General features: G+C 47.6%; 2 protein-coding genes and 1 non-coding gene across 6 annotated transcripts; 2 read left to right on the forward strand and 1 right to left on the reverse strand.

Moving 5' to 3' along the window:
• The first annotated feature begins 770 nt into the window (after positions 1-770).
• Positions 771-8031, forward strand: soul5l (heme-binding protein soul5, like). Its single transcript, XM_061830393.1, has 7 exons — positions 771-869; positions 2153-2212; positions 3284-3365; positions 3638-3758; positions 5194-5333; positions 5845-6008; positions 6202-8031. Coding segments are annotated over exons 1-7 (1002 nt in total). The 5' UTR covers positions 771-867; the 3' UTR covers positions 6635-8031.
• Positions 8032-8801: 770 nt separating this feature from the next.
• On the reverse strand, positions 8802-24398 carry LOC133506341 (calmodulin-regulated spectrin-associated protein 3-like). 4 transcript variants are annotated; one of them, XM_061830392.1, is made up of 18 exons: positions 23919-24398; positions 23371-23511; positions 22790-22879; positions 22633-22668; positions 20244-20291; positions 18670-18808; positions 18455-18594; positions 16976-17069; positions 16716-16767; positions 16576-16637; positions 15952-15982; positions 13395-15696; positions 12989-13104; positions 12645-12919; positions 12496-12571; positions 10790-10896; positions 10603-10721; positions 8802-9906 (listed from the first exon to the last, which is right to left on the reverse strand). In XM_061830392.1, exons 1-18 carry the CDS (start codon positions 24300-24302, stop codon positions 9553-9555), a joined length of 4566 nt encoding a protein of 1521 aa, XP_061686376.1. In that variant the 5' UTR covers positions 24303-24398; the 3' UTR covers positions 8802-9552. The 4 variants fall into 4 exon arrangements, with proteins under 4 accessions (XP_061686376.1, XP_061686374.1, XP_061686375.1 ...); XM_061830390.1 differs by having other exon boundaries at positions 13395-15798; XM_061830391.1 differs by lacking the exon at positions 20244-20291 and having other exon boundaries at positions 13395-15798.
• Positions 10141-10212, forward strand: trnar-ucg (transfer RNA arginine (anticodon UCG)). The gene has a single exon. It is a non-coding gene; the product is annotated as a tRNA-Arg (tRNA).
• Positions 24399-24862: the final 464 nt, after the last annotated feature.

Below are 24862 nucleotides of genomic sequence, written 5' to 3' on the forward strand. Positions count from 1 at the left end.
ATACAATCTAATCCAACAAAATCTAATCTAATCCAATCTAACATAATCCAATCCAAAACAATCTAATCTAATCTAATCCAATACAATCTAACATAATATAATCTAATCCAACAAAATCTAATATAATCCAATCTAACATAATCCAATCAGATCCAAAACAATCTAATCTTCTTCTTCTTTCGGCTTGTCCCTTTCGGGGTCGCCACAGCGTGTCATCTCAGATGAACGCACATATATGTTTGGCACAATTTTTACGCCGGATGCCCTTCCTGACGCAACCCTTCTCAGGGAGTGGAGGCCCCAGTGGGATACGAACCCACAACCCCTGGTTTACCAAACCAGTGCTCTAACCACTGAGCTAATCTAATCTAATCCAATCCAATTTAACATAATCAAATCTAATCCAGTCCAAAACAATCTAATCTAATACAATCTAATACAATCTAATCCAATCCAATCTAACATAATATAATATAATCCAACAAAATCTAATATAATCCAATCTAACATAATCCAATCCAATCCAAAACAATCTAATCTAACCTAAACTAATCTAATCCAATCCAAAACAATATAATATAATCAAATATAATCCAAAACAATCTAATCTAATCTAATCTAATGACAGTCGGCCACATATGTAGGAGGAGCGCACGATGACGCTCTTTCGCCTCCTCCCCTCCGGTGTGCTGCGGCGCTGGACTGGATTGGACGGCGCCGCTGGTGCGTCACAGTGCAGCCCCCCCACCACCACCACCGCCACCACCACCGCCACCGTCGCCATCGTCGCCACCGCCACTGCCGCCGCCGCCGCAACATCGCAGCGCCTCCATCATTTCTGCGGGAAGGAGACGCACACACAGGAGCATGTAAGTGACACACATGTACACACGCGCACTGGCTGACATCAACACGCAGCAAATTCACTAAATCAGTCGTAGGAATATAAAGCACACTTTGATTCATTTTTGTGACTTCTTTTTTTTTTCTTTCTTTCTTTTTCTGCTGCGTCACAGTCAAGTTGAGCAGCCCGGATGAATTGGCGTTTCAAAATTGTACTCATGTCTTTGGGCACTTTGTGAAAATGATTCATGAAAAGTCGACGTTTTGCACGCCGATCGTCCCGCTTGACCTCAAAATGTCTTTGCGAGAGAGAGAGAGAGAGAGGAGAGAGAGAGAGAGAGAATGATGTGATGATGATGCAGCACTATGAACATTTCCCCTCCGCAGTGCCGATGCGCCACACGCAGGCTGCGCGCTTCTGCGCCTGCGCAAGAAACATTTGTACAAAATTATGATGCCTCGACTTACAAGTTTAATACGCTCCGTGACGGTTGCAACTCAAAACAATCATATATCAAATCATCTTGCCGCATTGGAATGAATGCAAATACGACTGATCCATTCCAGCCCCCACACTGAAAAAAAAAAAAAGAAAAAAATGAAATGATTCTACACCTAGTAACATCTAGCAATAACATAGATTTGAAAAAAAAATGGAAATAATTCAACCAGTTCGTGCTTCAACGCCCATTGACATCGTGCTGCTCCTTCGAGAGCGTCGATTCTCGTCCGCTGCTTCGGGCGTCAAAAGTGATCCGTGGAGCCATTTTGGGCGGGTCGTGGATACAGTATACAACTTTCAGCGCTACAAAATTGCGCGGTTCATTTTTTTTTTTGTCATATAAATATTTAGTGTAATTATGGCCTTTCATTTACCGGCTAGTTTGGTCAGTATCGAGCCACAAAATGTTGCTCTTGATCTTTTAAAGCAAAAGCGGATGTTTTTGATGAAACAAAAACAATCACTCATCTTGATGCATAAATATAATTATTAATATTTACCAGTACTGAGTTATTATTACAATCAATATATATCATATAAATATTGGATGTTGCAAGGATGGATGAGTTTAAATTTTTAAAAAAGGCTCTTAAAAGTCCTTATCAATAAATTCGATAGTTGCTCAGAGGTTTTTTTTTTTTTTTTACTTCCAGGATGAAACACTTGTAATTCAAGTAATTGCTCAAAAATCAAGGCATTCACATAATTTAAAAAATAAATTAATTATGATTAAAATTAATTTGTTGAGTTTCCATCGTAATATGTGCAAATTTCCCTCCAACTACCCACACATTCGGGTCTTTGCAGGACTTTCCGCTCAGTGTTGGCTGTGTTGGTCCTCGTGGTTACCACTGAAGGAAGTGTTGGGTAAGTTACACTTTTCCATGAATAAAATGTTTATTACATTTGAAATTTGAAAATTGATTTATTTTGATATTACTGCTTCAAAAGCCAAATGCTTGTGATTGGCTCTCTCTGGCCATGAGGCTTTTTGCCGCAGTCTCAAAATGACTTTCTTTTCCAAATACGACGTGAAGGCGCCACCTTGTGGTGCCATCGAAGTTTTGCAGAGATTTTGAAAAAGTTGGATTCGCGGTTCTGCTTTTGAAGACATCCATTCATTTTCTTAGCCGCTTATCCTCACAAGTGTCTCAGAACTGTGAGGCCAGCGCTTTACAGCTGATCCACCGTGCTGCCCTTTTGAAGACATCCAGCCGTCCATTATCCAAGTCGCTTATCCTCACAAGGGTCACGGGAAGGCCGCAGCCTGGCCCAGCTAGCCGAGTGCGAAAGGCGGACCCCACCCTGAACTGGTCGCCAGTCAGTCGCAGGGCAGATACCGAAACCCTGCCTCCTGCCCGTCGACAGTTGGGATAGGCTTCAGCACTCTACATACAGAAAGTGGATATAATAGCTGCTTATGCTCACGAGGGTCCTTTGAAGACAAATGAACATTAATATTTGAACAGTTTAAAATTTACTATTTTTTTTTTAATTGAGCATTCTCTTATCTCGGGTTGACATATTTAGCAAAATGATCGAAATTGTGTACATTTTTCCTGAGGTCAACATGGTATTATGTTTTCCACATGCTGTACGACTATAACAACAAAAATATTATGCATTTCTTTTTCATCATGCTTTATTCACAAAAAAAATATTCCCACTGACACATTGATAAAAAAAAGTAATGAAAATGTACTCACGTTGTAATTTTGTCTGTTTACTGTGACAGTAAACTTCAACTGCGAGTGGCTTCAAGCCTCATTTTTTATGAATTGTGAAATATTTGGGGAAAAGCTGCTTATTGTGAAGCGAGTTGGGTTCACTGCTCTCAGTTTTACTTTCTGCTACTCTCTTTGCAATCACATCAATATCAATATCGATCACCATTTTCAATGACTAAAATATAATTTTCTCCGCTTCTCCTGTCTGCAGCCCGAGCACCAACGGCAGCTTTTGCACCGAGTCAAAGGAATGTTTGCAGTTTGAGCTGGTCTGCAAAACAGACGAATATGAAGTAAGTCTGTTAAGAAGGCTTCAAATACATTTTGTGCTTGTGTGTGTCAGAGTTTTCTATGCTTGTGGGGACCATACGCCAGCATCAGAACCAGAATCGGATCTTTATTTGCCAAGTATGCCAAAATCGCTCAGTGAATTTGTCTCCAGTAGTTGGAGTCGCTTTAGTATGACAGTCGGCGGCCATTTGGTCAATAAATACTTTTGACTCGTTCTGACAAATCACATGACAAACTACAACCATGGGCACACAAACGTTGTTTTTGTGCGCAGGTGCGACACTACAGCCCCACCCGCTGGGTGTCCACAGATGCCGAGGCCTACTTCATGGGCGTGGGCGCGGCCATGGCCTTCAGGAGACTTTTTCAATACATTACAGGTGCCAATGAAGCAGGTGAGGAGAGGAAATCCTTTTGACTCTGATGCGTGTACATTTCACTCAAAATATGGCTCGTGGGCCATCTGTGGCCCGTTGTTCAAATCCCGGTCCTGCCCGTGTGGCGTTTGCATGCTCTCCCTGTGGATGCGTGGCTTTTCTCAGGCCAGTCCGGTTTCCTCCCACAGCCCCAAAACATGCAACATTCATTGGACACTCTAAATTGCCCGTAGGTGTGATTATGAATGTGACTGATGTCTGTCTCCGTGGGCCCTGCGATTGGCTGGCAACCAGTTCGGGGTGTGCCCCGCCTCCTGCCCGTTGACAGTTGGGATAGGCTCCAGCACTCTCGCGGCCCTTGTGTGGATAAGAGGGTCAGAAAATGGATATAATAGCTGCTTATGCTCACGAGGATCATAGGAGTGCTGGAGCCTATCCCAGCTGTCAACGGGTTGGAGGCGGGGCACACCCTGAACTGCTCGCCAGCCAATCGCAGGGCACAGGGAGACAGACAACAGCCGCACTCACAATCACACACAGGCGGGGCCTGGATCGAACCCTGGACCTCAGAACTGTGAGGCCAACACGCTACAGCTGATCCACCGTGCCACGGATGGAATACGGTAAAGCCTCTGTTCTCGATCGTCCCCGTTTCGCTTTTCGAATGAAATTTTTTCGAAATTTTTTTGCTTCTGTTTTCGAAAGAAAATCGGTACTCGAACACCCCCGCATTGCGCGTGACCAGACCAGCTGACCCACGACACGCTTTGTTGGGAATTCCCACGCCCCCGAAAAAACCCGGAAAAACATCGCGCAAGACCCACCCACGACGCGTTTTGTTATTGTCAATTCGAACGCCCCCTGAAAAAAAAAAAAAACAGGAAGTGACATAAGGCGCGTGGCCTAATCAGCGCGCTTTTATTATTCAGTATAACGCAGCCTCTGTACACAGACGTGTCCCGGTAGTGACTTTTGTTTTTCTTCTTATCGAGGACGACCGTATTAACCCCCAATCATGGCTCCAAAGAAGCAAGTTCCTTGTTTAAAGTTGTTCTGCACTTTTGTTAATAAAAAAAAGTTTATAAGGCTGGGGGCCGAGTCGCTACAGATACCGCGATGCACTCCCAGCCGAGCGTACTCTACTACTAAAGCATACATTTTAACTAAAAAACAAATATATTTCAGGAAAACCTAAAAAAAAATGCTTTAAGAAGCCCAATTTTTTTAGGCTTGGAACGCATTATTTCTTTTTCCATTCATTGTAATGAGAAACATCGATTTGGTTTTCGAACAAATCACTTCCCGCACCGTTTTCTGGAACGGATTGTGGTCGAGAACCGAAGCATCCGTTGAGCTGTTGAGCATGACTTTACTGACATTGTAGAATTGTTTTTTTAGCAAGTCACATCATGTCGAAGTCCCTTGAGAAAACTGAATTGTGCGTTGCTGGCAGGCATCCAAATGGAGATGACCGCGCCCGTGCTGGTTAAAATCCCAGGGGAGACCAAAATGTGGGAGCCGGCCGTGTACACGCTCAACTTCCCGCTGCCGCAAGCCTTCCAGGACAAGCCGCCCGCGCCCACCAACGACAAGGTGAGGGAGCGCTGCGGAGATCGTCCGTGCGTCCGACAAAACTCAGCGCAGCTCTGCTTACCGTGTCGTTTTGCGTCCCAGCTCCAGATGAAAGACGCCAGTGGTTAATTTAACCGCGTCGGAGCCATTTTCACAAGAGATTTCCGAAAATCATAAAATAGTCACTGAGATCGGGGACCAAACATCTAGAAAAAAATGTTTAGGATTGTCTATATGAACAAATTTCAAGTCGGCCGGACCAGAATATTAAATGACTAATCAGTAAAAATCATAACAGTTGCAAAACCTTCCCGTTGTTTTCGTGCAAATAATGACAGGAGATGTATTATTTATTATTATCTTGCGGCAAATCTTACGATGTAAGGAATGAGTAACCTGAAACTTTCAAAATTTCACTTTCAAAAATATCATGAATCAGCATTTTCATTTCCAGATATGCGACTTTGTGGATCCGTGTACTGTGCGTACCTTTCGTAAAAACGGCGTCGGTGTCGGTTTCCGTCCCCTCCAGTTGTATTTCACCGAGATGCCCGAGATGGACGTGTACGTGCGCATTTACGGGGGTTGGATGCTGTCGGTGACGTCCAGGCTTCACGCCCACCTGTTGACCAAAGAGCTGGAGAGAGTGCGGGCCGCCTACAACCACACGTACCACTACTGTGCCGGATACGACAGGCGAGTTCCCTTTGTAATTGTTTTACTTTGAACGCGGCCACGTCCCACTTCGGAAGGGTGTGCGCAGTTGTGCAACCACGCTGTCGCAGTTGTTTATTTTTAGTTCCTCTCTAAATTTATTATTTCAGCAAAACTGTGCGGTCTTGGCGTTTGGCTAACTGTCCAGGTAACGTGTAGCTTTGTGTGCGTGCAGCCCCTTAAAGCTTCTCAACAGGCACAACGAGGTGTGGTACGTGTCCGAGGGGCCGGCGGTGTGCTCAGATCCACGGGAGCCCACCCGCGCTCACCCCACCAGGACGCCAACCGACCCCCCTACCGACCTCCCACTGGACCCGCTCTCTGACTCCGCCTCGCTCACGACCGCCAACCTGACGTCTTTCAACACCTCGGGCGTGCCCGCCGACGCCCCCTCAGACACGCCCACCGCCGCGGCCCCCAGCCAGACTTCCCCCCGTCTCTCGATCGACCTGAGCCCCGCCGCCGGCTCGGTTCAGGTCCCGACGGACGTGCCGCCCAGCGCCACTGGGTCCGCCTCCGCGGCCCCCTCGCCGAAACCCCAGGGGGAGGCCGCCCCATGGAACAGCACGGAGCGGGTTTTGGCCAACCCCCAACAAGATGGCGTCTAAGCGCAAACGTGTCGCCGCGCTACCACGTCCGCTAACGTTAGCTCCTCTCGCTTCACTCGCCACTCACGTGTGCATCATAGAATGACGGCAAATGTTGCAATTAGCTGCTGAGTTGTGTTGAAGCTAATGCTAAAAACTGGAATCGGCGTTGTACAACAACATTTTCAACGACGCATGGCAGTATTTCGCATTAGAAAAATATCCAAAAATGTCACAAAAATGTATACACAGTGTTCCCACGCGTGTTTGAGGTTGTCTGTTCGTGGATTCACCTTTTCGCAAATTCTGTCCGGGAACCCTTCCATTATTTGCCCAAAAACTCTCCTAGTTGTTATTTTCGTGCTTCGACCAAAGCTGTCGCATAAAACTATTGCTTTGGCGCCGTATTGTTGCATCTTGGTGCCACGGAGCTATTATTATTATTATATAAAAGCCTCATGTTGTGCTTTGCCGCCGCCGGCTTGGAATTTTGAGAGGATGTCAGTTCTTGCGGATTTCACGTCAGGGTTTGCGGCCTACTCAATAATCTCTCGCTAAAAAACTGCGAGAGACCCCGCGGCAATTTTTTTTTATAATTGCCTATACTAATAATTTCAACAACGAAAATATCACAAACTATGACCACTATTTCACATTTCAAACTTATCTTACATTCTCCTTAAAATTGAACAACTTTCCCATGATTTGATTTCAAAACCCGGTGAAGACATTTCCATGAGCAACCCGGGCTAAACTTAGCTCCTCCCCGACGTACAACTGCTGAACTATCGCGACACCAACGAGCAATTTCTCACTATCCCGTCCTTTGGCGACCATCTTGTGCTATCCGACGCCGTTACAACGAAAATGCCCAAAACTTGCATAATTTAATTTTTCACTGACTAAATGAGTTTGTAGTCGGGAAATAAAACTTCCCGGAAGGTCCAAAATCATTTCCCGCGGCGCCGCGGTTGGGAATCGTTCATATTTATCGCCCTTCGAGCTTCTTTTCGGGCTCACGCTCGACGTCATCATCTCAGCATTCCGTTTAAAACTTGCGGGCGCTCGGAAAAACTTGAACTTGAAAAAGTCTCAGTGGGACGTTGTTTGTTTACTCAACTGCAGAAGGGGGATGGCACTGAATTGTGGAAACTATTTTTTGGGGGACTCAAATTTCTGTTACATTATGATTAGAATCAAACTTAGGATCATCTGTATTACTGCAAATGAAACCCGTCTATAGCATACAGTACTTCAAGTTGTACTTTGAAGTGTGTGTAAAAAAAAAAAAAAAAATGTTCGTTCTCGGATTAATATTGGACGTCGAGATGAAATATGTTTTTTTTTTGTGCGTGTGTGTGTCACTAAGCAACATATTGTGTGTGTTCTGAGGCAGGTGCAATAAATATGACGGAAAGTCCTGCTGACCTGGCTCATTGCTTGAAACGTGGCAGGGTGGGGGGGGGGGTTTAACACCTGTACCCCCCCCTACATAAAAAATGTTTTTCAACATTTTTGGTGGTGTTGATTGATTATTGCTGTCCGGGGGGAGATATGTAGAATATTTCCACTGTGTTTCATATATTTATGATACACTTGATTCTTTCCTTGTGGTGGAACAGCTGGCCTCACAGATCTGAGGACCCGGGTTCGATCCCCAAAAATGCAACATTAATAGGACACTCTAAAATTGCTCCTCGGTGTGATTGCGAGTGCGGCTGTTTGTCTCGACCCTCGTGAGGATAAGCGGCAAAGAAAACGGATGGATAAAAGTAAAGTAAGCTATTTTCAAGAATAAAACGTTAAATATATAAAACAATAATTTATTAATGATTTACATTATGCAGCGGTCCAACAAATCACCAACTAAATGATTGTCAGCTCAATCGACAACTATTGATAGGTACTGATTGATAACTATTGATAAATGATGGATGGTTTGGAGATGACTAATTTGAGATGCCCCCGATCCTGAATTTCATCCTCACAACTGTAAATATTCTGCCAATGACCTTTCACTCCAGGACAGAAAACTCCTGCTCCGTTTTGTGAACATTAATGCCCCCCCCCCAAAAAAAAAAAAAAAAAATCCACTCACCTAATTACATATTAACTGATTTATTGCACTTAAAAAAAAGAAAGCACTTTTTAATAAATAGTTCATTTTTTTATGGTTTTGACCGTGGGATGTTCTTAACTGCACTTTAGACTTATGAGGCTGAATTTAATATTGATTATTTTTTAACGGATGTTGTTAGATTTATGTGTTTAGTCCATTTATTCGTGCATTAGTTCCCATTAAGCCCTTGGAAGCATTTGCGATTCAAGGCAGAAGAAGGATATTATAATCATAAAAAATAACTCCTTGGCACATCCGCCTCACAGGTCGAGGGTTCGAATCCGTCTGAATTAGCTTTCAACGTGTCAGACGGCGGGTCATTTTTCGCTAATTAGCAGCGGGAAACGTTTGTTGTTGCAAAAACAGAATTGTCTTACTTTTAATTTCATATTTTCCAAGCATTTTACATACTGGGGGGGGGGGGGGGGGGGCGTCAAAGTCAGTCGTGTTCTCGCTCCGACGTCCCCGAAAGATGCAGGATCCGGTCTTTGTCCGTGCTGGTTTGTCCTCGGGCTCCCTCCGCCGTCCTTAATCATCGACAGAGTTCTTTCCCCGGAAGTTAAGAAGTGCCCCTCGGAAAGCACCGCCGAGGACCGTCGACGGCGTTTTCGGGTTATGATTTCCAATCTATAGGATTGATTTGATTGGCGTGTAAAAAAAAAGAAAAAAAAACAAAAAAGCATGCCACCCAGAAGGAACCGGTCTGTACTGGATGTTACACTTCCATCCATCCATTGGAACACTTTTTTTGGGAGGGAGGGGGGCGGAGGGGGGGTCCTCATCAGGGTCACGACATTCCGATATGCAAATGAGGCGTGGGTCACTTCGAAGTTAGCGCTTTCTTGGTGACGCTCGCCCTCCTGCCGCCGCCGCCGCCGCCTCCTCCGCCTCCCGCAGCCGCCGCCCCGCCGCCGCCGTGCCACAGGTGCCCGGGGATGGTGAAAGCGTCCACGCTCATGCCGAGGGTCTTCGAGGGGATGGCGCTGAACTGCTTCCGGTCCGAGCTGTACTTGTACATGGATTCCACCTGGGCGGAGCTTATCGTCTTGGGCCCGACCCCGGTCAAGCGCGCGAGTTCGGCCGTATCGGGGTTGGCCGTGTAGACGCCGCGGAACTGGCAGCTGGCGTCCCGGAAGAGGATGAGGAAGTGGTGGGCGGGGCTCTTCTCCATCTCCTGTGGTCGGAGGAAGAGAAGGTGAAAATGGCGTGCGGTGGACCGCCGTCGAGTCGCACGAAGTTTCATTTGTTTCGGGAAATCATTTTTCGAAATGCGATTAATCGGTTTGAGCACCACAAAAAAAAAAAAAAAATACTCAAAACCCTGTTTTTAAATCAAGAAAAATAACGTGTAACATTGTCAAAAAAAAACCAACAAAACAGAACTAACGAGAATGTCAATAAATAAAGGTCACTGATGGTGTAGTGGTACACACGCCTGCCTTCGGTGCAGGCAGCGCGGGATCGATTCCCGCTCAGTGATGGTGTCGGTATCTGCCCTGCGACTGGCTGGCGACCAGTTCAGAGTGTCGTCCGCCTTTCGCCTGAAACTAGCTGGGATAGGCTCCAGCTTTCCCGTAACCCTTGTGAGGATAAGCGGCATGAATGAATGAATGTAAATAAATCAACTGTTTTTATAAAGTCTAATGACTGTATGCACCGTACTATCCATGGTTTGGATCTGGGCCTTTTTGGGTCCTGGCCTAGCGAGAGTCACATCATTATACGTTTGGAATTGGTGTCAAGGAAGTGTGTTGAAATGACACATCTTGACTGTTCTTTGGAAATCATCATCTTTGCGTCCGCGTCCATATTAAAAGAGCGAGGGTTTACCATAGTGTCGTACGGCCTTGAGACAAGTACGCAGGTGTACCTCAACAATCTTGTTCTTTTGGGACTCGTTGACCTTCCCGGCCAAGCAGCAACGAGACAGAGCGTTGTGGATGATGAACTTATTGGACTTGAAGCTCGGTTCTTTGAAGAGCTTCGGACCTGATCGGGCAAACGCAAAATTAAGTGTTGTTGTCGGAAAAGTCTGTCCACGTGGAAGTGTACCATACCTGTGTATTCTGGGGCAGGTGACGTTCCATTTGAACCAGTTTCCCAGTCTCCGTTGTGCTTCCCGAGCCTGCTGGGCGTCACGCATCCAGCGGGTGAATCGGGTCGGCTGTCAGGTGCAGATCAGAGACACGTGGCTTGAAGTTGTACATTTACAATAGATAGTCAAATTTGTTTTCAGATCTGTTAGGCGTAAAACTGGTCTGAGCAGCGACGCGGGACATAGAAGCTACCGTCTGCCGCTAACCAGCAGTAAGTCACTTTCCCACCGAGCAGTCCAGTTCGCTACTGTACCATTTGGGTTGTTAAGTCCAGGACACTCTTGCATTTCCACTGAAAGTTTTGTCGGTAGGCATCGTAACAGCCAACAGTATGTAAGTGGCCGATTAGTTCAACAAATCTAGAGCATGGTCGTGTAGTAGTTAACACATCGCTATCTCACGGTTCTTGTGTTGCAGGTTCAGTGCGTTACAGATTTTCTCTTCTCACAAAAGAGTGAGGCTCCAGGGAGAAGAGATGGCGAGGGTGGACGACTTCAAATACTTGGGGTCAACAATACGGAACAATGGAGAGTGTGGTAAGGAAGTGAAGACGGGGGGTCCTCATCAGGGTGGAACAGTTGGCGGAAGGTTTCTGGTGTTCTATGTGACAGAAGAGTCTCCGCTAGGATGAAGGGCAAAGTTTCCAAAACAGTGGTGAGGCCGGCCATGATGTACGGATTAGAGACGGTGGTACTGAAGAGACGACAGGAAGCAGAACTGGAGGTGGCAGAAATGAAGATGTTGAGGTTCTCGCTCGGAGTGACCAGGTTGGATAGGATTAGAAACGAGGTCAACAGAGGGACAGCCAAAGTTGGATCGTTCAAGAGAGCAGACTTCGATGGTTTGGACATGTCCAGAGGCGAGAGTATATCGGTAGAAGGGTGCTGAGGATGGAGTCGCCAGGCGAAAGAGCGAGAGAGAGGAAGACCAAAGAACAGGTTGATGGATGTTGTGAGGGAGGACATGAAGACTAGAGGAAGATGCACGAGACGGACTTAGATGGAAAAAGATGACACGCCGTGGCGACCCCTAACGGGACAAGCCGAAAGGAAAAGAAGAAGACAAGGTCAGAATATTGCAGCTACTCATCTGCAGATCTCTGATATAGTCAACATTGGAGGTTACATTTGATAAATGCGGCAGCTACGTCTCAAAGAAGCTCAACTTGACTCTTGCTCTTAGCATAAAAAGTAACGGAACTGAGCATAGGTGTCGTAAATCACCAAATTGCTTGAGAGTGTGTCTGGCAAATGTTTAAAACAGTGATTCCCAACTACCCCCCGCTGCCCCCATTGACGATTAGCTTAGGACTCAAGTCTTTGCTGCCCCCATTCTGGCCAATGGCCGACTAGCTTCCGATCGGTAAGATCCGGCTTCAGCTAGCCCCTGACCCTAATGAGAACCAAAAGTATAGAACATTGATGTAAGGATAAACCTGAACTGTTACAATCTGATAACCAGAGTGCCATACCCAAGCAAACTGTACCGTTCATCCATCAATACTCTACAACGCCTCACCACATTGGGCTGAGTCGGAAGATGGACAGGTTTCACGATGAACATGGTTCAGAAGTGGATAAAACTGGACTACTTGGTGAAAACAAGACTGTGTAGATCCTCAAGAAAGAGAAGTTCTCTTCTGCTATAAGCGCAAGTGTCATGAGCACCTTTGAACTGTCTTATCCCCAGGCACATCAGTAGCTGCCAGGTTGAGTGACGAGTGAGACTTGGTCATCTTCGGCCCTGTAGGGACAAAAATATTGGTCAAAAAGTTCATTGCAACTATTTTAATGAGATTTAAAAGATATTTCATTACCGGGGGCTTTCTTGGCGGGGCTCAGAGATAGATGGGTTTCAACCCTGGTGGCGCTGCGAGGCCGCGCACGCGTCCTCCTCACAGGCGATCGGGCCTGGGCGGTCGATTTGCGCTGCAGCACCTTGTCCAGGTCGTCCATAATCCGGAGCTGCTGCCGGCGGGCGTACTCGGCTCGCGTGAAATCGCCCCGTCGGGCCGGAGTGGCCGGAGGAGTGGCGGACGGGGAGGCGGTTCCGACGTGGGGCGTGCTTGAGGGAGAAGAAGAAGATTCCGTTCTGAGGAAAGAAGGAAACGGTTTTTGCCTTGTTTTCAACTCAAGACATTGTTTGTCTAACGGGTCTTGCCTTTTTTCACGTTCTTGCTCTTGCCGCCTCCTTTTCAGCTCCTCGGCCCTCTTCTGCTGCCTCTCCAAAAGGAGAGCTTTCCGCTGGGCCATTTCCTCTTCATTGTCTACGTCCTCCTGCGGATACCGCAAAGGGGACCATCCATCCTCACTCCTACACCCGTGTTGTTTCAAGAAACAAAACATCCAGACCTGAGGTCCCCAACCTCTGAGCCACCGTCATGGTACTGGTGGATAGTGCAGCATGGAAAGCATGTCATTTTTTTTCAAGTATCTCATCATAATCAGTAATTTCTTTTTAGTTGTTCCTTTGCCGGTCTATCCAAAATATTGTTTTACATGATTCCGGACTATGGTGTAAAAAGGGTTGAGGACTGCAGATCCATCCTTTCTTTGGGAGCACTCACCTTGAAGAAGAATCCTATGCCCACTCTGGCTCCGGGTTCAGTGTTTTCTCCAGGCAGTTCTCCAGCCTTTGCCTGGCCTTCACTGGACTCCGTTTGCGGATCTGAAGAGTTCCCAGCTTCTGTGGCTGAATCCAACTGGTCCGCATTATCAGAACTGATTACAATGCTGGGCTCCACTGCAGATTCTAGTTGATCACTCATGGAGTCGGAAGAAAAGTCCTGCCCCTCATCCGTCGGTTCATCATCGGCTCCTTCCGGTCGTCCGAGGGAAGAGAGTGACACCTCCATCAAACTGCAATGCTTCTCCGCAAGTCCGGCTCTGTCTCGGTTCTGTCCTGTGCTGCATGCAGCAGAAATTGACAAAGTCTCGCTCTCAAAAGAGCATTCAGAGGGCGCTCCGGAGCTGCTGCCACTGGTGGCCCTTGGGTGGGGCGGTATGGGGACTATGGTTCCCTCGGCATTGTCCTGCTCAAGCTCCAGGCTAAACTGGGTTGGTGTCTCGCTGGACGCTGTGTCCGAGGTGCTATCATCAGGTTGCGGTGGAGGGTGAGAAATCTCCTGAGGAGTTCGAAGGCCGCCGATGCGGAAGGATGATGTTGTCTGCACTTGACACTTGCTGGGCGACACTCTGCGCAAGTGGGGGAGTGTATCCACGGTGTGAGTTGGGTTCAAAACGCGATTGACGGGAGGGAACTTGAGCTCCGAGGGTCGTGGGTGAGGTTGCGTTCGTGGTTGGTGTTTGGGACTGCGGGGAGCAGACGAGAAGTGGATCTTGGTGCGGGGTGCGGGACAGGAAGAGGAGACAATCGTTTTTGGCGAAGTCGCCGCAGAGAGAGCGTGGGTCCTTCGGGATGGTGAAGACACAGAGGAGGTCTTGGGTCCTGTGGGAATCATCCAAGCTTTGCTGGTGCTCAAGCCAGGATTCTTGGTCGGAGTTCTTGGGGGCGTCTTTGTGGGTGTTGGAGGAGGGGTTTTCGCCGGTGCCTTAGTGTTACTTTTGGGTTTTGACTTTGGGGTGACTTTCTGTGAGCTTCTCGGTCTTTGGTTGCCCAGAAGCTGTTGCTGCTGTTCCGTTAGTTTCTGGATGTCCTTCTGCAGTGACTGCAAAGCTTCACTCAGCTTCTGAACGGTTTCATTGTATTCCACAAGAATGCCATCTTCTCCTCTCTCTTTGTCCAACACTTTTTCGTTCTCTTGTCCTTTCTTACTGTCAATCGAGAAAGTGACCTGTTTCTCCAGATTCGAGACTGATGGCTTGGCTTTCTCCTGGTCTGCCTTCTTTTCTGTCCTTTCCTTCTCTTCTTCCCTTTTCAGTTGCTCCTCCATGTTCGTGAGACGCTCCTCCAGAGAGAGGTTATCCTCGTCTGTTCCCTCTCCCTCACCCTCTCCTTGTTCTCGTTTCATTTTAAGGAAAGCTGTTTTTCCCAGCCTCTGTCTGTGCTTGGCGAAGATGGCCTCAATTCGTCTCTTTTGAGCTTCGATGCTTTTGCGTTTTTCCTCCAGACGAGCTCCCAGCTCCCAGGCTTCTGAACCCGGTTCGGGGGCTTTGAGGCCCGGGCTGTCCACTTGACTCGGAGTCCCTGCCGGCGTGCAGGGTGTGTGGGATGTTCCCGGGGTCGTTGCTGTCGGGGTAGTGGTGAAGTCTTCTCCAGAAGCTGTAGGGTGTCTTCTTCTGTTGTCCCGTCGCTCTGCAAAGCTTGTCATGCGTGGGCTGTTGTTGGCGGGGTAGGGTCCCTGATTAGTTTTACTGGGTCGCATATTACCAGGGGCATTTCTTGGGGTGTCGTCAGATGCTTCCGATGAGTCAACGCTGCCGTCTCGCAGGACCGAGTCATCGTCACGTGAGATATCGGCTGCTCGCGATGGCCTCTCTTTCCTCTCAACTCTACCGCCATTGCTACTTGCCTCTCCACCAACCGGTCGGTAAGTGACTCCCGAGCGGCAAGGGGCAGAGCTACTGAGCTGAGGATTGTCTTCCAACGGAGAGTGCAGGAAGAAACCAGCAGGGGCGCCTTCGGGACATAACCTGGGTTCTGGTCTCGCTATCAAAACAGCCTTTCCCCCTTTCTCCGGTGTCCTTTCCTTCTTTCGATCCTTACCACCGGGAGCCACGTGTAACGCCTCCTCAACAGTGAGGAGCTCTCCCAGAGTGGCCGAGTTCATGTAAGGCCCCCAAGAAGTTCGCCGCGACGGTGCCGAGGCGCTGACCAGGTGGCTGATGTCCTCGGGTGGGCTGTACGGTACGCGAGTCACCCCCGCCAGCGAGGTCGTTGCGGGGATGGCGGCGCCCAGGCTGTCCGTGCTGACAGAGCGAAAGACAGAATCTATTGGGTTGCCCATGACAATATCAACATCACTGTCCAGCCCGAATGGGATGCTGAAAGTCACTGCGGACAGAGGACGACTGCAGGAGGGCGGGTGACGGTGGCGGTGGCGGGGGAGTGGAGATGTGAGTGCAGTGAGACCACAGAAGCCAAAGACGGTTTAGAAAATTAAGGCAAAGTATGAACACAACAGCACATTGACTACAGAAAAACCCACCCAGCAAGTGTAATACCTGATTTGTTTCTTTGTCCAGCTTTTGTTTTCTGGAACAACATATAACCACAAGTTAGTTGAGAAAACAGAAGCAAATACAGAGTTGCGTCCCCCTTTGCAGCTATAACATCCTCCACTATTCTGGGAAGACTTTCTCCAAGATTCTGGAGCGTGTCTCAAGCTCTTCCGCACCGAACTCATGCAAGCACGCCTGAACGGACCTTGTATTGTGGACGAGGAACAGAAAAATGTCATCCCCTAGCAGAAATCGAGGAACTGAGTCAGACCAAATACGAGGCCTACAGTGGACCCTTGTTCATCGCATTGTTCGAAAGATACAATCAGCCAACGGGTGTGAGCTGCGGCTGATAGCGGTGGCAAGTTGGGTGCTGATCGTGTCTCGCTTTTTCCCAGCATTCGATAAACAGCTGAAAAGTTCATCGGTGACCGGCGCTAGCAAGGACATCAAAAGTAACGATTGCCATTAGCACATATTTCCACAATACCGCGCGGGATTTCCCTGAAAGACTAAACACAAGAAAAGCTGAACTGTTGAACTGCGATCAGTTGAGGGAACCCTGCAGTCCAGATACTCGGAGATGACAAAGTGTGCCCCAATACGTTTGCGTTTTGTTTTCCTTACCTGGTGATACTGGGGAGGGCACGGTCACAAAAGGCTGCTTGAGGACGAACAAAGGAGACCCGCTGCAACGGTGGCAGATAGAAAGTGTCGGTCGCAGCACGGATGATGGTTATCTGGTCGGAAACAAGGTGACTTTCTACCTGTTGCTGTTCCCGCTGACAGGACTGGTACAGAACACGAGACCGGAGACATCTGAAAGAGGCGCAGCTTATCAGAAAACTCTGCATGAAGGCCGTTCAAGCAACGCATTTCAGTTTGACGCGCTATAAAATAATTTATTTTATTGCCACCCTGCTATTTACGTAACTGATCTAGTAGCTATTGGCCTTGTGGAGGAATCGCAAGGCCAGATCGGGCCTCATCGGAACTGGACTGAGTCAGAATAGAAATGCGAACTCACCTGTCAGGTCAATGGCTTGGATGGGTTGAACGAAATCCGGCTTCTTAATCTCAAACCACTCCAGCAGCTCAGCGACGAAGTTCATGATGTTCAGCTGAGGAGATTGGGGGGGTTAGTTATGAAATGAATTAGCCTGGTTCTGTTTTTATTTTATTTTTTTTTTTACATCACAAAACTATGAAATTTGAACAGGGGTGGGCAGACCTTTGGAACCAAAGCACCTTATGGCTAATACACAATGACGTCTTCAGATATGAAATATGCGAACTAGGAGTTTTTCAATATCTGAGCCATCAATTGAAAGATTGTTTGGGAAACACCGTAGCCACATGCGTTTAAAAACAACAAAACGCATCTGATCAGATACTGCATTTGAACACAAATATTGCTGCACCGCAAGTCAGATAATATAACACAATGTACAGGCATATATTCTTTATCCTCTGCAAAGAGTGACTAATCTTAGTTGTCTATTGTATAGTATATTCCTGTATGTCTGTCTTGTCTGTCTAAATAAAAATATTTTGCGTTCTTGGAGCTGAAAATAGTCATGCAACCTTTAAAATGTAAACAAAAGCAATGATCACAATAACCGCAGTCACCAAAAATAAATAAATGGCTGGGTCTAGCTGCCCAACAAGGTGCCTGACTGCAAAATGCACCGCACCGAACAATGCATGCACAAAATGCCGCAATAGCGCTTTTCTTTAGTATCCAGATGTTTTTGTAATAATATTTGGCAACCGTACAATTCGCTTGTTTTCAATTACCGTAATTTCCGGCCTATAACCAGTGACTTTTTTCACACGCTTTCAACCCTGCGGCTTATGCGGCGATGCGGCTAATTTGTGCATTTTTTTTCTAACGGCCGCAAGGGGGCACTCCAGCGGAAAAGGTAAGAGTGAGACCGGTGGAATATATGTGGCGAGGAAGTGACTTTTACCGGTCTGGACCTGTTGGCGCCTGGCTAGCGTGTTACTGGCGTGTCTCCGAGATTTTTACCAGTATTTTTTTTTTAAACCGGGCCTGTTAGCGCGGCGCTAGCATTAACGCGGCGCTAGCGTGTTACTGGCGTGTCTGCGTGATTTTTACAAGTATTTTTTTTAAACCGGGCCTGTTAGCACGGCTCTAGCGTTAATGCGGCGCTGGCGTTAGTGTGGCGGCGCTAGCGTTAGCCTCTCTGTGTGCCGTTTTTTTCTTTGTAAATATCTCACGTTTCAATGTCGGTTTCAATGTGGGCACTTGCGGCTTTTACACAACTGCGGCGATTGTACGTAGCAAATGGTATTTCCTTTACAAATGTACAGGAAGAGGCTTATAACCAGGTGCGCTCCGTAGGCCGGGAATTATGGTATTCTTTCATTCGATGTTTTCATTGTGTCTCCTGTCTTACAGTCAGACACGATGGCGTATTTGTTGTCCACGTCCGGTACGAACCACGCGAGATGACAAGTCCATTTGAAAAACGACGGCGCTTACGTGCAGAAGCGGCGGCGCATAGAGAAGGTCCTCCAGGGGGAGCAGGCAGCATCCCTGCAAACTGCTCTCACAAAACTCTTTAATCAGCTGCAGGTTGTAGAGGCTGTCAGCCAACGACATGGTGTCCTTCAGGCAGACATCTGGCAGAAAATAAGAAGTACAGGTTGAGTGTGGATGCGTCACGAGGTGAATATCGATATCGGATATGCGTGTACCCTCCAGAGGTATCAAGCCGGGGCAGTAGAAGTGCAGCACGGCAGCGATAGCGCAGCCGTTCGACAGATCTTTGACCGCGGAGACCAACGGGAAGGTGGGAGTCAGCTTGGACTGCACTTTGTCCTTCCTGTAGCGGATCTAAATGGAGGACAAGAGCAGGGAGCACACTCCAGATGGACCGTCCGCATCGGGGCATTAAATCTTACAGTAGAAGAGGATGTTTGGGTCAAGTCAAGCTGTGAAGCCGCAACGAGAAAAAATGAAAAATGGCCACTTCATTAGCTACACCGGCACAATCTCATAAGAACCAATCCAAGTGCTGCATTAAAATGTCCATCCATTCATTTTCTGAGCTGCTTATCCTCACGAGTGTTGCGGGAGTGCTGGAGCCCATCCCAGGAGTCAACGGGCAGGAGGCGGGGTACACCCTGAACTGGTCGCCAGCCAATCGCAGGGCACATTGAGACAAACAGATGCACTCACAATCACAATCACACCTAGGGGCAATTTAGAGTGTCCAATTAATGTTCCACGTTTTTTTGGAATGCGGGAGGAAACCGGAGCACCCGGAGAAAACCCACGCAGGCACAGGGAGAACATGCAAACTCCACACAGGTGAGTCCGGGATTGAACCCAGCATCTCAGAACTGTAGGGCCAACGCTTTCCAGCTGAGCCACCGTGCCGTGTCTGAAAAGAATAAAATCTTCAGACATCCATCTGTCAATTTTCTTCACAATATCTAGGGTTGGGTTGCGGAGGCCAGCGCCTGTGAGAGTCCCCTCTTACAGCCCAGACCCTCAGCACCCTTCAGAAATCTGCCAGGGATGTAGACCTGGTCCACAGTTCCACAGCCAGGACAAAAACTACATTGCTGCTCCTGAATCTGAGGGGCCTCCTCTCCATCATCCATGAACAGATTTTTACTAAGGAGTCTGAGGAGTGTCAGCCACCTTAAAAAGCGAGACCACCATCCCGGTCTGCCAATCCGGCGGTACTGTCACCGAGGTCCACGTCAACCAGGTCAGCCTCACAACAACCAGAGCCTTGAGGAACTCCGTTTCCTGCGCTCTTGCACAGGGGAGCTTTTTAACCACCTCGACGATCTCGACCCCAGAGAAATTTGATAACACCTCTTTGACGCTATCAAATCACAATCAAACATTAATTTCGTCCACATTAACTGACTGGCATCCCTTGGATTGGCCTATGGATTGTTCCTAATTTTGTGACCGGGGAGTCTGTGTCACTTCATCAACACGACATAAGCACACACCAAACACAGGGTGCGGTCTCAACTTGCCCAAAATAATATTTTTTTTTTTTAAAAAATAAAAAAAAAACAGGCACTAACATCAAAAAAAAGTTAAAAAAATAAAATAAAAAAATGTGGCTTCAGGTGAGGATTTGTGTCCCGCATGCAGCAGAAGCACACACAAACACACAAAAACACACACCGACTACCATCAGACTCATTCCAGCCGGAGCTCAACGTGAAATGCGGCGGAGGTTAATTTTGGTCTGTGGGTGCGTTGCTAGGGAGGGACACGACAAGGGCGATCCGTTATACGTTACCACTGGCGGTTTGTTCCCCGACTCCTTCAAACAAAAAGCGATAGCATGCTGGACGGGGCCGGGGGGGGGCAGAGAGAGGGACACAAGCGTAAAAATGACAAAAGGGGCTGCCCCGAAACACATCGTCACACTGCCAAACGAGGGGGGACGGGAAGGGGGGAGGGGATGGAGGCGGGGGACAAACAACACGGGCGAGGCTTCACCTCCTTCCCAGCATCCCCTTGTCATCAAACTGATGAGTCAGTCGCAAGTATGTATTTTGGATTTCATACAGCGTAGTTATCCAATTGTGGAATTAACACCCCTGCAAAAAACATTTTCTCGTTATCTGGTCCGTCCATTGGTCAATTAGTTTGTTACAGTGGATGGAAAAAGTCTATCGAGCTCGTACACGTGACGTCAGAATTTTCACGGCGGCCATATTGCAGGTCAAACACAGCTGCTCGACATTGTGGGCGACGTCGAACCCGAGGAGAATATTTACAATACCCGAGACTTGTTGTGCTGTTATTTGTCACGACAGAAGAGATATTTCTAGATAATTCTATGGAATACCAGCTGAAAACATCGATGGATTTCGGCAATTAAACGTGACGGATGGTGCCCGACCGAAATACACACACGCCTGTGCAGGTAGGAATTATTCTTCTCAATCTCAAATTACCAAAAAGTATTTCTCTTGTCAAGTTGGTTCATTTGAGAACAATGCGTATTTAAAAAAATAAAATAGTCTGTCGCAAAAGAGAGGTTAATGTGTGGCCGCAATCGCTTCCGTGTACGTTCCGTGGAGACGACTCTGTCATCTTTTTATTTTTTTTCAACCATAATTAATGAATGCGAGATTGTGTAAAACCAGAGGTCATTTATTTCAATATTGGTATTTGTATTGAATACTATCTGAAAAGATCGACGGATTCCGGAAAGGGTTAACGTGTGGTCGAATACGCTTCTGCGTTCACGAGCCGTCAAAACAGTCACTATGAGGGATTTAGTCCTGATGACAACAGATTCAGCAACAAAATATTTGGATGCATCCAGACTTTTATACGCTTTTAAACTTTTCCGTGTAAATCTCGACAATTTACTCACCAGATCCATGTGTAGATCCGGTGTCCAAGACAAGCGGAAGAGAAATTCACAGTTCAATTTCTCATCGGCGAAAACATCGACTTCGGCATTAAATATGGGCCTCTATGAGAGTTTATCAAATTTTTCCACGTAGCTTCGTTTATTTTCACCTTCTAAATGTTTAACGGTATCGGACGAGACTCTGGCCGTCGTGCTATCTATAAGACATATTTTCGTGTCGTCTCCAACCGACTTTGCGGTTTGTTCGACCTGCAATATGGCGACGTAAACAAAAGTCACGTGATTTCAGTGACGTAGGTGGACGAGCTCTATACACCCCCGTTCAAATGGTAGGTTTTGGTGATGTAAAAATAGTCAGATCAAGATTTATGAAACTAACTATTCGTGTGACAGGGCTTAAACAACGAAAGTTTTTTTTTTCTTTTGTCGTAGACACTCCGTGTTGGGGGACTAAATAATTGTATGCTACAAGATTACGTAACTTAATTGCAAAATGTACGTATGTGCTGTAATCATAATCTCGAAAATGTGTCATTGAAATGACAGTTGCTTTTGGAAATTTCCATGAGGACAGTTTCAAAATTAGCTGTAAAAGTTCCGATTTTTTTTTCACATCACTTCTTCGTTCCAAAGCTGACGCTTGTGATTCTGCCGCGGTCCCAAACGCGAGATGTCGTTTACAACTTGGCCCCGAAGCCGCATGTTGCGGTTCACTCTGTTAGCTTGCCTGAGATTTTGGAAAAAGTCAGAAAGTCAGGGTGTGCACACTTGTGCAATCTCATTATCCGACCTGAATACTTTCACTTCCCCTCTGAGAATATTGAAATATTGAGTCGAGCAGGTTATAATTACGACGGAAAAAGTTTTGAAACGATTCATCTCTCCTCCTTTTGTTTTGTTTTTCTTAATATCACTAAACCTGGCATGAGAACAGGGGTGTGCAGACTTTCTGTAGCCGCTCTATTTAGTTAGTTCATTTCATTATCCTTCCATATTTGCAAATTTGTCGTTGATCCGTCAGTACCAAGACCTTCGAGTCCTTGGAACTTGCAGTTGTGGGCACAAGGAGAGTACGAACAGGAGACATTTTGAGGGACAAATGTACACACTTTCATTATCCAGATGACATGACGGGCGCACATACACACATACAAACATTTATATGTATTTATAATAATAATAATAATAATAATAATGAGGCATTTCCAGCAGGCACAGCGGCATCAGCCACACGCACACACACACACACACAAACGCAAACGCAAGTCAAGAAGAGACGAGTTAGAAAGCGCTCACTTACGGGGACCAGCTTCCAGTACCAGCGGGTGGGCGCCCCCTGGTGGAGAGCAAAGTGTCACCAACCCAGATGAGCCCGAGGAGGGTAGCACGGTCACCGTGGTGACGTTAGAAGTGTGTGTGTGTGTGTGTGTGTGTGTGTGTGTGTGCGTGTAGTGTACCGTTTCCTGCGAGGGTTGGGGGTCAGCGCTCGGCTGCGACTGCTTCGGCATCTCGTCTTCCTCGGTGCTTTCTCTCAGATTCTGGTTCAGCTTTAACGACAACGCAGAGCTAATTATAGGAAGTGTTGGGTTTTTTGTGTGCGTTTTTGGGGTAGAAAATGTTGGAAAAAAATTGCTTTATCGTTAAGAATTCATTCGGCGTAATGGATTGTTTATTTGTGGCAGTGGATAGAGCTGCAGTATATAAAGTTTGCTAGGCGTAGGCTTTCTACACATTTTGAAATGTGCATTACTGCCCCCTATAGGGCCGGAGTGGAAAATCATCACCCGGAATGTCTTGGTTTTTCAGTCAAATGACTTAGACGGACACGTTGTAGGATTGTTTTGCCTCGGCAGAGGTCTGAATTTGTGTGACTAGTTGTATTGGGTGCCCTGCGGTTGGCTCCCCCGCCTCACAGTCACCGGAAAGGGAACCGGAACTCCGCAACATTCAGAAAGATTCTCCCGTCGTATTAAAAACTGATAGCCGCTAACTTGGTAGCACGGCCTGAGGGGAAAGGGAAGGAACACGGCCGACTGACCCTGTTGACCCAGAAGAGGAGGGCGTTCTCCCACGGCGCCCCGACGCCCATCTGCTCGGCCTCGGCCGCCATTTTCACCCTGTCCACGATCTCCCTGGCGGCCAGCGACATCAGCGAGTCCATCAAGGCCAGGTGGGCTTTCTGCGGCCGTCGGCCACCGAAACACAAGAAAACACGACGCTGAGCCCTCATGTTCAGGTACAAGTGCTCAATACAAGAGAAATTCTGCCTTGGTGATGATAGCGAACTTCAGTTTTTGATGTTATGTTACGATCCTTATTAAAATCCCGTTCCGTCGGTTTTTCCTGTTCTATCTTGATCATTTGCGTGATCATTTTGGTCGGAAATGCCAAAAACCGATGGGCACCTCCCGCCTTCCTCATTATCATGCACCATGTCTATGAGTTTAGGCCTAAGCGGCTTGCTTATTTTCCCTTGGCTCTGATGGGTCCATTATAACAGCATATGCTAAGTAGCGACGTCGCGTTCTTGTAGGCCGAGCCCCAGTTGAGGCTGGCGTCCCACGCAAGAGTTCCCGAACGTCCTACCATCTTGATGGGGGTGCAGCTGAGGTCGTCCTCGCTGACGTCCGCATCCCGGACCTGCGGGGCCGCGCCTTTCTTGGTGAGGAACTGCAGCAGGGCGCAGTTGTCGGAGGGGGCGTCCTGCGAGGCCGAGGCCCCCCGGGCCCGGAGCAGCAGGGCCTGAGCTCGGCAGTAGGTCTCCGGGGAGAGGAGCAGCTTGGAGACGGCCGGCTTGAGGTGCTCTTGCTCGTACTGGTCCTGGTAGAGCGGCTCCCGCAACTCCACCGGCACGTTTTCTGCAGACGCAAGCGGCGGACACGCAGTCATTGACAGGCCTCTAACGTGGTTTACAATTACCGATAGCGATAGGTGCCAAATATAAAGCCCGGGGGGCCGGAACTGGCCCATCAAGGGGTCAGGTCTGGTTCTTGGGGAAGGAGAACATACGCCTGGGAAAAAAATCCTAGTGTGTTTTGACACACTTGACCATTAAAGCTGATTCTGATTCGCTGTTGTTTCGTTTTGTGTTTTTAATTAAAAGTAAATGTTGTGACTAATTTGGTCCACTGGGGGCGCCCTGACAATACTCAAATGACTTGCGAAGGCCAATTGATGCCAACTTTCAGGAGCTCACAAATACCAAATGCCGTGCCGTCTTCGCACTACATCCATCCATCCATTTTCTTAGCCGCTTATCCCCACAAGGGTCGCGGGGAATGCTGGAGGCTATCCCAGCAGTCAAGTACACCCTGAACTGGTTGCCAGCCAATCGCAGGGGCACGTAGAGACAGACTACGGTCCCACTCACACTCACACCTAGGGGCAATTTAGAGAGTCCAATTAATGTTGTATGTTTTTGGGATGTGGGAGGAAACCGGAATGCGGAATGTATTTTGACAGAACTGCGATACGAAGGTGGTGGATCAACTGGTAAAGCGTTGTTCTGAGGTCCCAGGTTCGATCCCGGA

Source organism: Syngnathoides biaculeatus, chromosome 9 (genome assembly GCF_019802595.1).
Source record: "Syngnathoides biaculeatus isolate LvHL_M chromosome 9, ASM1980259v1, whole genome shotgun sequence".
NCBI classification, from domain to species: Eukaryota; Metazoa; Chordata; class Actinopteri; order Syngnathiformes; family Syngnathidae; genus Syngnathoides; species Syngnathoides biaculeatus.